Source organism: Alligator sinensis, unplaced genomic scaffold, assembly GCF_000455745.1.
Source record: "Alligator sinensis unplaced genomic scaffold, ASM45574v1 scaffold1023_1, whole genome shotgun sequence".
Classification (NCBI taxonomy): Eukaryota; Metazoa; Chordata; order Crocodylia; family Alligatoridae; genus Alligator; species Alligator sinensis.
The window spans coordinates 368,603-384,697 of NW_005842373.1; the positions used below are offsets into that span (position 1 = coordinate 368,603).

The window sequence follows — 16,095 nt, forward strand, 5'->3', positions numbered from 1 at the left end:
ATTCCTGCATTATTGTTGACAATTCTACCATCTCCATGTAGGAAGTGACCAATGTCTTTATAAGGATTCCTTTTTTTCCCCTAATGCCTTAAAAATTCCTCCTTTTTGTCTGCTGGTTATAGGTTTATCCTTGTCTTTTTTTTTGTCTTCCTTACCAGTTTTCTTCAATTCTTAGCTTCTCGTTTATATTTATTACTTTCAGCTTCTCCTTTCTTGTTTTATATAACTCTCATATTTTAGAGCAATCTTCACTTCCACCCCAAACTAATTTGGCTTTTATAAGTTTTCTGCACTAAATCAAATTATGCTCATCTTTCTTTTGCATGTGAAAAAGACGGTGTGTGCATTAGCTTACATTTTACAAATCATCTGCATTTGTATATCAAATCCTGCTTATGAACTTCATGCCCAGTCAGGATGATGAGGCCTCACACTTTTTTGTATCATGTTTAACCCTTAAAGTGGGAATGTCAGAGCTCAGCCTTCAAGCATGTTTTGAAATCAGACTGGCTTTATAGTCACTAAGGGCTGAAATAACAACCGCCCACCTGTCCAGACTGTGTAACCAAGATTTAACTTGGGATCATCGCCAAAATTCCAGTCAGATGTAAACACTTGCAAATGAAGAACGTGCGATACAGCCAGCAGAAAGCTATGAGGGAAGATGAAATGCACCATGCTGTGCTTCTGAGCAGTCTCTCATCCTGTTCCTAGCTAGCGGGTTCTATTCTACTCTATCCCTTTGCCCCCGCTTTTCCACCTCACCACTGGCTAAAGTGGTTTTGTGCTCAGAAAGAGCAGCACAGAGTCTCCTGAATACACCTACAGGTTTCCCTTACATTATGCGGGTTCTGTATGTGCAAATTCACTCATGCAGTGACCCTTTTTATATCAAAAATTTGTTATAAGCAAGGAAAATTCACTCTTATGCGATCAGTGTGGTGGAAGGCCGCAGTCAGCTGCTTGGTGCGGTGCATTGTTGGAGTGCTGTGCACCAAAATATAGTCTCCTGTGTGGATCTGTGCTCCTTGCTCGTTGTCTGTGACACGTGTTTCTGTAGTTGCCATCCCCATTATGATAGTGCCCTGTGCTTCTGTGTACTGTCTGCTGATGGTGAGGACCAAAATTGTCTTGTGAAAGTAGCAGAAATGAGTCTGGGGGTCAGCACAGTCAAGGTTTTGGAACGTATTCCTATTTGTTCCATTGTAAAGTGGGTTCCCTTTATGCAAATTCGAGTTATGTGCTGTTTTCCAGGAATGCATGTACAGCATAAAGCAAGGGAAACCTGTATGTTGATCTAGTCCAGTACTAAGGATTTGGCTACTGTTCTTACAGAACTGCTCATTAAATAAGAGCCTTGGATCTTATATGGGCTCATTAAGAGCCTTGGATCTGCTGGGATGACCAAATCCAATTACAAGACTTCAGTGCTTTGTGTGTTGAGTACAGAAGTCACTGGAGCCATCTTGGTTGCCAGGGTTCTGTGTTCAGCTGAAGTGATTCTGGTGGTGGACATATGTGGTGCCAAGGCCACTAGACGAGTTTGTTTTTCTGTTTTTGACATAAGTAGCATCACAGGTTCAAGATTCTTCTAATGTCAAGGGTGAAGCACATTTACCTCAGAACCACTGTGTACCAATCTATCCAGATCAGCCAAGTGCAAAGTTTCTGGCTCTGGTGACTCTGCTGTACATAAGTAGTTCAGAAATGTCTGGATCCTGGTGAATCAGTAGAATAATAGGGTCATCCCTGTAGTATGGCATTACATCTAGTTGTATACTGAGGGTGTTTCTTAGAGTTTTTGTATATACTAGCTCTTATAAACTAGATCACAACTTGGATTCTACCTTACACTAGCATTTGTCCAGGGGCAGATCTAGAGAAGGGGCAGTGGTGCAGCTACACCCCTCTTTCAGACCACATGGCAGAAGCAGCATCCTAGGGACCTTTTAAAATCCCTAAAGCAGGTAAGAATTTTCCCCATTCCTTCCTCTGTACTCAGGCACATCCCCTCCCCTCCCTACCTTTGCTACCTGCTGCTACTGCTGCTGTTCCCTGTGTCCTGAGGTCAAGGGGAGTTTCTGGCCTGTTCCAGCCAGGCTGCACATGGGCTAGGCTTAGCTAGGGAAAGTGCCAGCAGTAGTAGTGGTGGGTGGGCAGGTTCCTCCTCCCTACCTGGTCCCTCTGGGTGTTCCCTACCAGCCTGGAAGCAGGTGTGAACAGGTGGAACCTGTCCACTTGCTGCCACTGCCCCTGCACAGCCTAGATGGAGTGGCTCTGGAGCTCCCCTTGCCCTGGACATAGTGGCAGCAGCAGGTGGGAGAGAGGAGGGGAGGGGACATACTTCTGAGCAGTGAGGGGAAGAGGAGAAATTCTTACTTGCTCTGGTGACTGTCGCTTGTAGGTGTTGTAGGGCTTCGGCCCCTTCTTGGTAGGTACCTTGCCCCCAAGCGATGTCAGGGTGAGATCAGGTTCTGGTGCCACCTAGATGGTTCAGGCGCTGCTTCTACTCGTCTGCCATGTCTTTGATGTTCTTTACTGGGGAGGCAGTTCCCTGCAGGTGGCCCTCCAAAGCCAAGAGGTCTCGACCCTGGTCTTTCTTCGTGGGGCTCCAAACCTCCCCTTTACCCCACCCGTACCACATCCATGGCCTTGGGCAAATGCTGTACCCTGCAGGTCTTCCCCTGGATGATCTCGTCTCATCCACACCACCTGCCTCGGAATGGGTCGGGTCTTCCCAGGCAACACAATCTTCCCAGCGGCTGGTCCCTCAACTTTGGGCTGGCTTGGGCAACTAAACCTGCCCCAGTTTGGGGCTGATTGTAACTAAAAATGACCCCAACAGAAAGTGTCCGGCCTCCACCGGCAGGCCCCTGGGATCTCGTCTCCCAGTGGTCACTCAGGGGAGAAGAAGAAGAAGGGGAACTCGTCCATTCCTTCCCCCCTACTAGTTGTGTGGACGGGCAGCGTCCCCATGCCCCACCCTGGTCAGGCTTCCTAGTGTGATCGCCCCCAGGTCCCGGCTAACCTGTAGCCAATCTGTTCTTCGCGAGCTGGTGGGGCTTGTAATTTCCACGCAGGACTGCGCCTTTTTCCTTGCTGAGCTGCCTGAGATGGCTAGCAGCTCCTTGCTGCCATCCCCAGCCACCGTACCTGGGTTCCCTAATGGGGCGTTGGTGTCATTCCCAGGCGTTCCTTGGTCCCTGAGGCTTGCGCTCCTTATCCTGTCTGCTGGAGTCCTCTGGCAGATGCTCAGCTCTGCTCCCCTGCACTTGGACCTTGTGCTTCCCAGCTCCGCAGCCGGCATCTCCCGGCTGGCGTCCCGCTCTTTCCCCGCCTGCTGGCCACCAGTGTTCCCGGCTGCTTTTTGAGCAGCCCACACCTCTCCAAAGCCCCACCCCTGCCGATCGCAAATACGCAGGCTCAGGCAGCTCCAGAATTGCAGAACCTGCACTGGCGTTTCTTCCCAGCAGCCACTCCTTTGGACCCCTGCAGTAAGTTTTGGGGTCCATTGGGGGGGGGCGGTCTGGGACACCCTAGAGGGGCTTTTACTTCCCCTGTCACAGTGACTTAAAAACTATCTGGCTATTGCTTCTATGGCATGGTCTGCCCACCCTGGTGGGAGGTGGGAGAGGCTGTGAGTGGATGGTGTAGCCACTTCTGCAGTGGCAGTTACTGCTTCCACTCCCTCCTTTGCAAAATTCTCAATCTGCTTTTGCCTGTGTCCTGCCCTGGGAATCCTCCTGGCCCCTGGTGACTCTAAGCTCCAAGCCCAACTGGAGCTGCCTTGCTTGTCATTTGGGAATGATTCCTTACACCGGCATCAATCCCTCCAACTTTGGAGGTAGCAAAGAATCCGTTTCGGGTCTGTGTATTTTTCAGCTCGTGGTTATTACAAGCTTTTAGTTAATTCTGTATGTCAGTAGAGAAAAGTACTGGCCTTGGAACCCAGGGATTCACATGTAAGAATAAAGCACCTGTCACCTGAGTTTACTGGTGTGTAAAGTTATTACTTAGCTATCCAGTAGCTGAGAATTACCAGTGTTATTTTTTAGCATTGCAAAAGATGCACTATGGTAGGTTGCCACATAGGGAGTTAATGCCACTCTGTGCAGTTCAGAAACTGCTCTTGCTGACATAGTCGGCTAGAAGCATTCATTCTGAATATTTTGTCTACCTATCAATCACACTGAGATATAAAAGCAGCACAATTGATGGGGCAATCTGGAAAGATGCTGAGTTTCATGTCTCAAGCTCTCCAATGTTTTTGCTTGCTAAATAAAGTAGGGTTAAAGCTGCAATAGTTTTTACTACACTTGTATCACTATAGACAGGTGCAGGTATAACAGTTGCATCATATCAGGTTTTATCAGTGTCACTGATATTTATACAGCTTATATCTTTGTTTACACCCACAGAACCATAGCCAAAAATGTATATGGATGCCTAACCACTTAGGCATTTGTAGAGGACTGGACTCAGTGTTCCAGGTATTCCCTTGTAGTCCAGTGCTACCCATAAACCAATGAGGGGTTTGGTCAAGCCATTGTATATTAGTTTTCCCGTTCTAAAAATACAGTATCTACCACTGAATTGCTCCAGTGTCTCAGCTGCCAGAGGAAATGATTTTTTGTGAGACTCCAAACAAATTTTATGTTCAACAACATGGTACTCCATTAGGATTTCCATCTTGCATTTTCAGTTCTGCTACTGGTAAGTCCCAGTAGAGTTGCAAATAATGTCAAATTGGGTACAACTAGATCATACACAATAAACTGTATAAAGGACAGTCCTGTATTTATATAAAGGCTTGATGAAACTTCATTTTTGGCTTCTGTGTTTCTAAGTTGAAAGGAGGTGCAAAATGGAGAGAAGAGACACACTGTCCTCAGAGAGTGAGAGGACATGTTTACCGTGGGCCTTCAGGGTATTATTAGTACTAATGGAATATAAATGAGCAAAGGAAATTTGAGACTTATTATCAATGTAATGGTAAACTCTGTCAGATGCAGTTCTGGAGGACCAATAGAAGGAGAGAGTCCTACAGTGGTGTGAAAGGGACACGTGGAATATGGGAATTAATGTGTCTTTCTCATCTCCAGTTACTGTGATGCTGCCTTTTTCAGATTTATTTGATCTTCATGTCTCCCTAATCCAGTTATTTTTCTCTCTTTTTCAGGATTAAACCAGCTGCCTTTTGATCCTGCCAATAACAACGAACCTCTTCAGTTTACTAACACAACTGGCCCACTGCTTTCTGAAAGTGTGATTGAGAATGGAAGTGAGTCAAGCAAGAAGAGGAAGAGGACAGCCATCCCACCAGGTAAGGCAGATAGAAAAACAGCGTGTTTATCTGTGGAAGAGGAACTAAAGGAATCATCTGGTACTTCTCCTTAAAATGTCAAAGTAACATTCCTTTTAGTCCCTGCTGTGCCAGACATTCCGAGAGCTGGAAGATCAGTTTCCATCATTTGTCACTGGATAGCTAGAAATAACAGTCCCTGTCTGGTACATGCTCACAGCCAGATTAGTTTGCTCAAGTGCTAATTTCTGTTTATGATTCGACTGGTATGTAAAGTCTATGGCCCCTGGCTATCTGTGTATTACCTTTGTTTGCAGAGGGTTATTATGGAGTCATTGCATTCATAACAGTGGTCCTCTCCTGTAATCCAGTGATGCTTAACTTTCTAGCCCTGTGGGTTAAATCCAGCATGAGGTTGATGTGTAGGATCAAACTGTGTGTGTGGTCCAGTGCACCAGCCCGGCCCTGTGCACCAGATCCAGCTGCAGCCTGACCCAATCGACAGCCCAGCCCTGTGCACCAGATATGGCTGCAGCCTGACCCCATCCACAGGATCTGGGTGCAGCCTGACCCCATGTGCCGGCCTGGCCCCATGTGCTGAATTCAGCTGCGGCCCAACCCTGCGTGCTGGCCCAGTGCCACAACTCTGTGATCTGGCATGTGGGGCTTTATCATTTGGTCCATGGGGCTTCCTCTGGGTCCAGAAATTTCACAGTATTGTAGCTGCAGGAATTAGTGCTGCCACCCTCTCCCCCACTGTCAAATTTCCAGATGTACTGTGGAGCCCCATGGGCTGGATGACTTGGCCCCACAGGCCAGAGGTTGAGCACCACTGCTTTAATCAAAATGATGTAGTGTCTTTAATAGCTTTATCACAGAAAGACTTTGAATAAGTGGTTGCTCTTGTATTTTGGAAAACATAATAACGTCGAATTGTTAAATGTATCATAATGATCTAAAGCCAGAATAATAATCTATTAAATTATTATAATTGATATAGTGTCAATTTTATGGAAGCATATATTTGAGAAATTATTTTCAAAGAATGATTGAAAAAGGAAGTGTATTATGAGAATGTTGTGATTAAAACATTATAATCCCATCAAAGTGATTGACAGATCCTAGCATCTATCACTGAAGATGATTAAATCTCAGTCTGAAATAATATAAATTGATATATTACTGTGTAATTTTTCTGTATAAAATGTTTATATGTAGAGGAGAGCAAGGTACAGAGATAAGTGGGACAATCATGAAAACATGTAAGCCTATTGGGGATCAAGGAAAGAACGAGTACAGCATTGCAGTAGATGTTGTTCCACTGTCAAAAATTTGAGCTTCATAAGCAGGAGGTGTAAATGAGGAAACAGCTTTTTTTTCAGAATTATTTCAGAGGCAGGAACTGGAAATATAATAACGAATAGAGAAGAAATACAATGCTACCTTTGTGAATTAGTGGAATCATTTAAAAAAGACTTCAAAAGAAATTTGAATCTGAGACAGTAGTAAAAAGATGTTTTCAGATTGTTTTGAAATTCTGGAATATAGCATGGAATACTACAAAATGTGCTGAAAGTTTGAGACGTAATAATCTCTTGAGTGAAGACTGAACTATCTCCCTCTAATTCTGCAGCCCCATCCTATCAGATCTTCTATCCTTCTTCACTTCACTTCCTTCTCCTTTATTTTTATCACCTCTCATTTGATTCCTTTTGCACTTAACCAGAGGAAATTTGCCTGCAATGCACTTTCCATTCTGTAGTTCGCTCCCTTCCATAAATTGCACGTTCCTGTTGTATAAACTTCCCATCCATCTCTTTCTCCTGAATTCTGGCCCCTCCCTTCACCAGACTACTTTAACAGGCATTTCCTTTTAACTGTCTCCTGCAACAGCATGGTGGACAGTGTCTGCAGCTGTAGCCCCCTGCTGCCAAAGCCTGATGTCGGTGGGCTCCATCTGGGGATGAACAACCCCCAACATACTTACAGGCTTGGTGGCACCAAACTGACTAGCACCACTGCTGAAAGGGACCTAGGGGTAATAATAGACCATAGTATGAACATGAGCCATCAGTGCGATTCGGAACTTGCTGAAGGTGTGCTCTATGCCTTGGTTGTTGATGAAGACATTGAACAAAACTGGGTCCGGGACCAACCCTGAGGCTCTCCACTTGATACCCGCTGCCAACTAGATATTGAACCATTGATTACTACCCTCTGAGCCTGAAGCTCCAGCCAGTTTTCTATTCACCTTATAGTCCATTCCACCAGCCTGTACTTCCTTAGCTTGTCTGCGAGAATGTTATGGGAGACCATATCAAAAGCCTTGCTAAAAATCAAGGTACATCACATCTACTGCTCTCCCCACATCCACAGAGCCAATCACCTTGTTATAGAAGGCAATCTGCTTGGTCAGGCATGACTTGCCCTTGGTAAATCCATACTGACTGTTCTTAATCACCACCTTTTCCTCCAAGTGCTTAGAAATGGATTTCTTGAGGATCTGCTTCATGATTTTTCTGGGGACTGAGGGGAGGTTGACTGCTTTGTAGTTCTGTGGATCCTCCTTTTTCCCCTTTCTTAAATATGGGCATTATGTTTGTCCTTTTCCTATTATCTGGGACCTCTCCTGATTGCTCTGAGTTTTCAAAGGTGATGGCCGATGGCTCTGCAATCTCATCCCTCAGCACCCTCAAGTACATCCCGCCCAGAGGCAGGAAGCCGCGGGGTACGATGTGTCCCCACCATTGTATGGTAATAGGCTATGCTACTACCCAAGAACTGGCCTAGGAGCTGCCTGCAAACTGCTTCCCCTGTCTGCAGCAGTCCCTGTTGGCTGGCTCCCTGGTCCCAGGCTCCCTGGTTGCCTGGGGAGTCTCCTTTTATACCCTTCTTGGCCTGGGCTGACTCAGCCCCTTTGTTAGGGCTTGTGTCAGGCCCAGGCTGCAATCCCACAACAATCACTCAGCAGTTAGCAACCACTCTCAGCTTCTCAGAGCATATGCTCAAATACACACAGCCCACCAAACAAACACTCAGTAAAACCAAAGGTACAGACAGCAAAATCACTTACCTTCCCTGAGCAGGATCTGGTTCCTGGCTTCTCTTTTCCTTCCTCCTCTTGCCTGCAGCAACTGTCTGCAAACTGCTTCCCCTGTTTGCGGTACCTGTTTGCTGGCTCCCTGGTCATAGGCATTCTCCAGGTTCAGTACTCGGATCAGTGCTCTTTAATATATTCATAAATGATCTGGATTCGGGTGTCAGAAGCGGACTGGCTAAGTTTGCAGATGACACCAAATTATGGGGAAGTGTGATCATGCTAGAGGATAGGCCAGGGATTCAGGCTGACCTGGACAGGCTCACAAGGTGGGTGGATCAAAACCTGATGACATTTAACACAATGACATGCAAGGTTCTCCACCTGAGGTGACAGAACCCACATCATACTTACAGGCTTGGCAGTGTTACACTTACTAGCACCATGACCAAAAGAGACTTGGGGGTCATGATTGACCCCAAGATGAACATGAGCTACCAATGCGATGCTGCAGCCAGCAAAGCAAATAACATTCTGGCTTGCATCTACCGACGCATCTCAAGCAAGACCCAAGAAATCATCTTCCCACTTTACTCCATCTTGGCGAGGCTGCACGTGGAGTACTGCATCCAATTCTGGGCTCCACACTTTAGAAAGGATGTGGAGAAGCTTGAGAGAGTCCAAAGGAGAGCCATATGCATGATTAGAGGTCAAGAGAGCAGGCCTTATGAGGAGAGGCTGAGAGGCATGGGACTTTTCAGCCTGGAGAAGAGAGGACTCAGTGGGGACTTGGTGGCAGCCTACAAGTATATAAGGGGTGTGCGTCAGGTACTGGGAGAATGTCTGTTCACCAGGGCACCCCAAGGGATGACAAGGTCTAGCAGTCACAAACAATTGGAAGACCATTTTAGACTGGACAGAAGGAAAAACTTCTTTACTGTCCAAGTCTTCAGAGTCTGGAATAGACTCCCCCCAGAAGTGGTGCAAGCACCTACTCTGGATTCTTTTAAGAAATGCCTGGATGCTTATTTTGCTGGGGTGATCTTACCCCAGCTGACTTCCTGCCCCTTGGGCAGGGGGCTGGACCCGATGATATCGCGAGGTCCCTTCCAGCCCTAATGTCTATGCAATCTTCCCATGAAGATGATACCCCTGTTGAGGTCACCTCTGCCAGATGACTTAGTGAGATTCTAACTCTAACGGTGAATACTCTGTATGTGACCTGTTGTCCATACAGGTGTCCTACCCAAAGGCCTGGAGTTGTTCCCAAGTCAGCCTTGGCCAGTAAAATTAGTCTTTTTTCCAAGCTGCCCAATTCAAAATCTGTGGTTGCCTTATGTAGGGGTACACCGATAAAGATTTTTTTGGCCATTATTAATGAGTCATATCGGCTGATAGCAATCTGATTGCTGATATGCAAGCCCAGTGGGTAAGTGGCATGGAGGGATGAGGGATGAACTGGGGCTGGGGTGCAGGATGGATCCGCGAGCAGCTCATTCAGGGGCCACAGCTCCCGCCACTGTGTGCACCTCTGGGGGAGGCATGGGAGACTTTTGCCCCCGAGATCTGTGTGTGAGCCAAGGGTGGGCTGGGGCCAGGAATGGGGCTAGGCTGTTCCTGGCAGGGGGGTTGGGCCAAGACTGCGCTTGGGGTGGGTGGTAGTGGTGCTGGGAGGAGAGGTTGGGGGGGCGGGGCGGCTACAGCAAATTTTGGGGCAGCTGCAGCCCTCCCATAGCTTGCCCTCTCAGTGCTGCCACCGCTCACCCTAAGTGCAGCCTCAGCCCAGTCTTCCCATTGGGAAGAGCCTAGTGCTGACCCCGACCTCAGCCTACAGTGGCAGCCTGCCCTTGTCCCACACGTGCCTCCCCCAGGGGTGCGCGCAGCGACAGGAGCCACCCCCCACATGAGCTGCTCACAGCTGTGTCCTGTGCCCTGCCCCTGCCCCAACTGGGCAGCGCCTGCCCCAGCCCCAAGCCTGGCCCCTCCTTTACTGCAGGGGCCTCAATATGACCTCCCTGCTCTCCTTCCCCCCACAACAGACTTACCAGCTGGATGCTGCTCTCCAAGCTGTTGGGCTGTCCGTGTGCATGCTGTGGCTGCGCCCATACACACAGCATTTATTGGCAACATTATTGGCCACATCAGACAAAAAAAGCTGATTGCCGACAGTGTGAATTTTCCTTTTATCAGTGCCAGTACAAAATGTACTGATGTATCGGTGCATCTCTAGTCTTATGTAACTTGGATATAAAGAGAACTCTGGTTTATTAGCTACACAGGACAAACTCTGTAGAAGCTCCCTATACCTGTTTGTGGACATGGGGATCCAAAGGGTCATGTATGTCCTGTCAAAGACTGATCAACTGGATTTCCATTTGTATTAAACTCCATGAACTGATAAAGGTGACCTCTTTGTCTGTGTAACAGGGAGCTTTCTCGCGGCCGATTGGTCATTGGCCCACCCGCCTGTTCTGGGCCAGCCACCCACTTCCTTACCAGCCACACCTTGTTGATACATAATTATGGTGTTAATTAGGTGGGAGGCTGCCCGTTCTTGCCCCGATGCCAGGGGGTGTTATCTGCGGCTCCATTCCTCCCCTACGCCGCAGCCCAAGCCTCGCAGATGGCATTCAGGTGACATAATTACTCCCAACCTGAGACCAGAGCAAACTGAGTCCAAAGTTAGGCTCCATGCACACTCATACCACCTCCCCTCTCACAGGAGGCCTCTTCCACTGCCTCTCTCTCACTGGGTCCTCTGGCATGCTGCCCATTACTGGGCCACACTCCACTATCCTGCTCCTACTTATGCGACCCCTCTGGGCCATCAGGCTTTCCTGCTCACATGCTGGCCTCGCCACGCAGTCCCTTCAGTTCCCACGAGTTCCCTTAATCCGTGTGGTCCAGCCTTGTGCTGAACCCTGGGCTAATTCTGCCCCACACCCCTCACTGGACAACTGCGTGTGCGCATGCACCCCCCCCCCCCCATTGAACACAAAATTTTATTGATATATTTACAAATTTAAAATAATTTGGAAGCCTACCAGTGCCTCAATCACTATAAAAAAATAAACTCTAAGTACCTGTACATTTTGGTATTTGATTTGGTTTTTTTTATCATGGAAAATCAGAGCTCCCCCTGCCCTCTTTGCTCACCAGGACACAAGTCCAGGCCCTTCACTTCCCACCCACAGCCCCCTGGGCCTGCTGATGCCCCTCATTCCCCACCCACAGACTCCCACCCCCATCCCTGCCAGGGACCCAAGTCTGAAGCCCCCTAACCCCCGCCTTTACCTGCGGGGAGTTGCTCTCCAGACTGCCTGGCGGCCATATTGTGAGTGTGCACCTGCACATGGGGCCCCCTGCCTGCTCCCCCCAGCTCCTTGCAGGCTGGAACTCTGCCAGGCTGCAGAGAGCTCTTCGCAAGAGTGGAAAATCCATGTATTTCTCCATTAAAATGAAAAATCTGCGGTTTTTTCCTTTTTTCCATGGGAACTGGAAAACTCGGATCCTTGCTGATGAGAGTCCAAGTCCCTCCTGCAGGTTTTGTTGCCAGTGCTTTGGAGACACCTGCTTAAGAATCTGTGTGGACAAGCACTGAAAGGAGAAAGGGAAGCTTACTACTGGTAACTGGAGTTCTTTGAGGTGTTTTCCACATACACGTTTGAACACCACTCTTCCCATCTTAGAGACGGGTTGTACAGCAAAGCCCGCTTTGTCCATATTAACCTATTTCCAGCGTGTGTATTTCTAGGGAACTGCAGTATTTCTGTCGGGTTCTTACTTCTCTTTATGAAAAATGGAGTTATGTGGATCAGTTCAGTGTATTTTTAGCTGCTTCTGATTTTATTGTATCATCATGTTTCTTTTTAGGCTTTCCTAATTTCGTATTTCACACTGCAATGCAGTGCAGAGGTCACAAAAGACAAAGAAGAGACATTTCTGAGTTACTGAAGTGTCCAAAAAGACTGGAATTCTGTCATGTGTCTGACTAGAGAGTCTGTTTTAGAATAGAGTTCTCCTGTAAGTCAATTTTTTATGGTTTTGTTAGATTATTTGAAAAGCCGTTTTGGATAGAAACTAAGCACAAGGAATTTTAGCCTCAAAAAAATTCCTTTCAAGATGTGGAGAGAGCTGGAAGTAGGGTTTGAATAGGAGTAGCTGTTGTTGGTTTGCTTCCCCCCCCCGCCCCCATCAGTGGCACTGTTGCCACATGCTTTCAGAATTGCTGGAATCCAGCAGCTCAGCAATCTTCATTAGCCATGTCACTCTCTTTTTTCCGCCTGAGTTACTAGAGGTCAGAATTCTCTTTTGGACCAATACAGTTGGTCCAATAAAAGTTATAATAAAAAACGCTTGCCTCTCACATTTCCTGGACCATCACAGCTACAACAGCATTGTAACCCTGCTACTTATGTGATCCTGTACCTGTTTTCTCAAATTCACATTTGAGGGATTAGAAAATACAGTTGAAAAGCCATTTTGGGTAGAATTCTGTTTCCCTTTGTGCACCTAGATGGCAGTTTAGGCTAGTTGTATAAGTGACTTCCACACAGCTTGTGATTTTTTTACACTCTATTATCCGTGTAGTGTGAATCTGTAAGCACATGTACATATATTGGATATGTGCAGTAAGTTACACATTGACCAGGCCAGTACATGGCTGCATATGCACACCCAGTGTACATGTAAGTGTAAGTCATGAAATTGTAGCCAAACAAAAAAAAAATCCCTGACTAATGAACATTACTGGAGAAAGAGGCCCCTCCCATGTTTAGCCCTCCACAACTGAGTTGTTAGAGCACTCACACAGGAAGCAACAGACCCATGTTCTAGGACCCCTTCTCCCAGAGAGGATTTGAATCTTGCATGTCACTGATATCCCAGCACAGTGTGCCAACATGCTAGTTAAGCACTTTTCAGGCTCTTTTTCAGTGCACCTTTTGAAACTGCCCTTCTGGACAGCAAAGAGAGGAAAATATGCAGGGTCAAGAAGAAAAGGACATTCTAGAGAGTGTGTGGCTCAGTCAGATGCTATCCTTTTGAAAGGGAGCAGATCTTGTGGAATCTCGCTCCCAGTGAGGCAGAAACTTCCCTACTGCTGGCTCGGGTAAGGAGTCTGAATGCGAGTTTGCTTTCACCTCCTGAAGCACTGGCTCTGCCAGCTGGCCAAATGTCATAGCATGTGAGTAATTCAAGAAATTTCTTAGACATCAAAATCTGGTGGATTTTGGTGGAAACAAACATGAAAAAAGTCCTTTCTGCAAAATATTTTACAAGTAGGTAGTTTAAGGACTAATATGTAATATGAAAAGTGGGTTAACACACAGAGCTTGGCTTGCATAAGCAACAAAGATTGTATTTCTCTTGTTTGTATGTGCTGCAGTTGTGGTGCTGTTGCCATTAATAGAGAAAGGCAGGAATTTGGTAGTGATGGTTTGGATTTTGGCCTTCCTATGTTTAAACTGAGGTTAAGACTTTTAAGAGGAGGTGTTAGAGAGGCAGACTGGGATATGACTGGAAGCAGGGAAACCGGATTAATTGTTCCCCAGCCATGTTGTGATACTCACTGCACAAGTAGGGGATTAATTGTTCACCAGCCATGTTGTGATACTCACTGCACAAGTAGAGGTTGAAGCAGCAAGAGTTGGTGAGGCCATTTTTAGTGCAGATACTGCAGAATCAGCCTAGGAAATGCACGTGTCAGAAAAGAATGAACTGAGCGCAGAGCACCTGATTGTAAGAATTAATCAAGCTCTTCTTTCAGCAGATGGTGTTAGAAATCTAAACTTGGACTCTACGCCAATGGGCTTACCTATGTCAGATCCAGCTGCATGGGCCACTGCAATGAACAATCTAGGGATGGCACCAATGGGAATGACAGGACAGCCACTATTGCCTGGTATGCGATTTTACTGATGTCATGCCTGTCTTTAATATTCTAAATATTTCTTTGCAGTAAGGACATATTTAGAGTTTATCTCAGTGAACATTTATTTCCATCTTAAAATGCGCAGAGAGGGTAAATTTATAAAATTTACACATAGTTTGAGTTCATTATTTATTTATTATTGGCTTATTTAAAAAGCAGTCATTAAACTTGCTGGTTTCAAAAGAAGTTGCCATAAATGTAGATTGATAGACATTGAATGGTATTTTAACTTCCTCAGCCTCCCCACCCATCCATGCTTCAGAACAGATACCAGTCAGTATTCATTATAAGTTCAGCAAGGGCTGTTGTGGATCAGGATTGAGAGGCATTAACATTGCTGAGTGTGGGGATCCTAAGGCTGCAGCAGCTATCTTTCCTCAATGGGTTACATTTATGCAGCGATTAACATATTAATTGCATCATAAATGGTAATACTAATACGTGTGTACGCAATTTAAGGCACCATAAAATGGGAAACCTTCCATAAAAATGATCTACATATAACATAGAGCATTTTATGGCTGGTTTGTGTGGCATCTTATGTTGAATATGTGGCAGATCTGGGGCTGGGGCCAACAATCAGCTGATTGTCAATTCTGGCCTGGGATCACACCAGGGCCTCAAACTGGCCCTGGACTTGCTGGCACCCAGCTTTCAACTTGCCAATGCAGGGTGATGATCCTGGGCTCCCCTTGCACTGGTAGGTAGGAAGGGTGCAGTTGGTTTCTGAGCCTCAATCTCAAAATCATGCTTTCTGTCAAGCATGTATGGCAAGGCAGGAAGCTTGATTGTTGGGATCAGGGATCAGAGCCCGTTGCACCTTTAAACAAACATCTGCCATGGGCCTTTCACGCTGTGACAGAGTGTTGCTTGCTTCATCCTATCACACTGGAACTGTTCCAGTAATGGTATTAAGCTAAGTTAATTCTACACTGAGCAAGCTTGGAACTGGTTAGATACAAAGCAGAAATGAATAGGAGAGAACAGAGTTCTGAATATAGTATGGTATAAAATAGATGCAGAAACACTACATCTCTTAATGATGCCTCCTGCACTTCACAGAACAAAGCAATGGTTTACTATGTCGTTGGTATTGTGTTCAATTGTAACATTCTCATTCAGCTTCCCATGTAATACGTAAACATTTTTTTCTTCTCTCTCTCAGTTTTGCCAGACCTCCTTTTATTTCTTGGCTATGCCCATCTTCTCAGTTTTCCTTCCTGTCAGTGATCTGTTGTTTTTTCAGTGTCTGCCTCTTCTTTTCTTTCTCGCTTTCTGTCAGCTGTTCTCTGTGTCACCCAGTACAGATGATGGGCCTCAGAGCTACAGTTTGGTTGGCAGTCTATCTGTAACCCTTATTAGCAGGAGGAACGTGGAAGGATTCATGAACTCCTAGTTATGGTGTTGGCCATGAGCCCTACTCTAGGTCTCCAGAGTTCGGGTCTAATGCTAGATGTGGTGACTTTGGAAGGGCAAGGAAGCATCTTTTCCTGCTCTCTGCTTCCTGGGTCCACTCTAAATCCTCCCACCTCCCACGCCCAACTCAGCTAATGTGAGGGAGGTGCAAGGAGTCTCTATTCTCTCCCTTTTCTATGAAGGATGAAGGAGTTCCCACCCTTTAAAGCTCCAGCACTACTTTTGCTGCAGTTTAGATCATTCTAAAGCATCAGGATAGCCAAAACATGTTCCTATATTGTGCTCTTGGTTGAGCTGGCTGGGAATTTTTCAAAGAAAGAGGATTTTTTAAATTGGAAAATTTAACTTTTCCTGCTAAACAGGGCAATTTTTAGCAGGAACCTCCTCCATGTCCCCGATGGAATTCCT

At 46.3% G+C, this 16,095-nt stretch overlaps 1 protein-coding gene across 15 annotated transcripts in view; it reads left to right on the forward strand.

Moving 5' to 3' along the window:
• Positions 1–16,095, forward strand: part of ENOX2 (ecto-NOX disulfide-thiol exchanger 2) — a 203,984-nt gene that overhangs the window by 82,009 nt on the left and 105,880 nt on the right. For 11 of the 15 annotated variants that reach the window (XR_003095403.1, XR_003095405.1, XR_003095404.1 and 8 more), the window contains 2 exons: positions 5,180–5,323; positions 14,107–14,241. Coding sequence is in view for 12 of the 15 variants with exons in the window: in XM_025210801.1 (XP_025066586.1) it covers positions 5,180–5,323; positions 14,107–14,241 (279 nt within the window). In the remaining 3 variants the exon portion in view is untranslated. Of the gene's footprint in view, positions 1–5,179; positions 5,324–11,568; positions 11,966–14,106; positions 14,242–16,095 lie in introns of those variants that run through there. The other 4 variants (XM_025210802.1, XM_006029342.3, XM_025210809.1 and 1 more) reach the window with 4 other exon arrangements.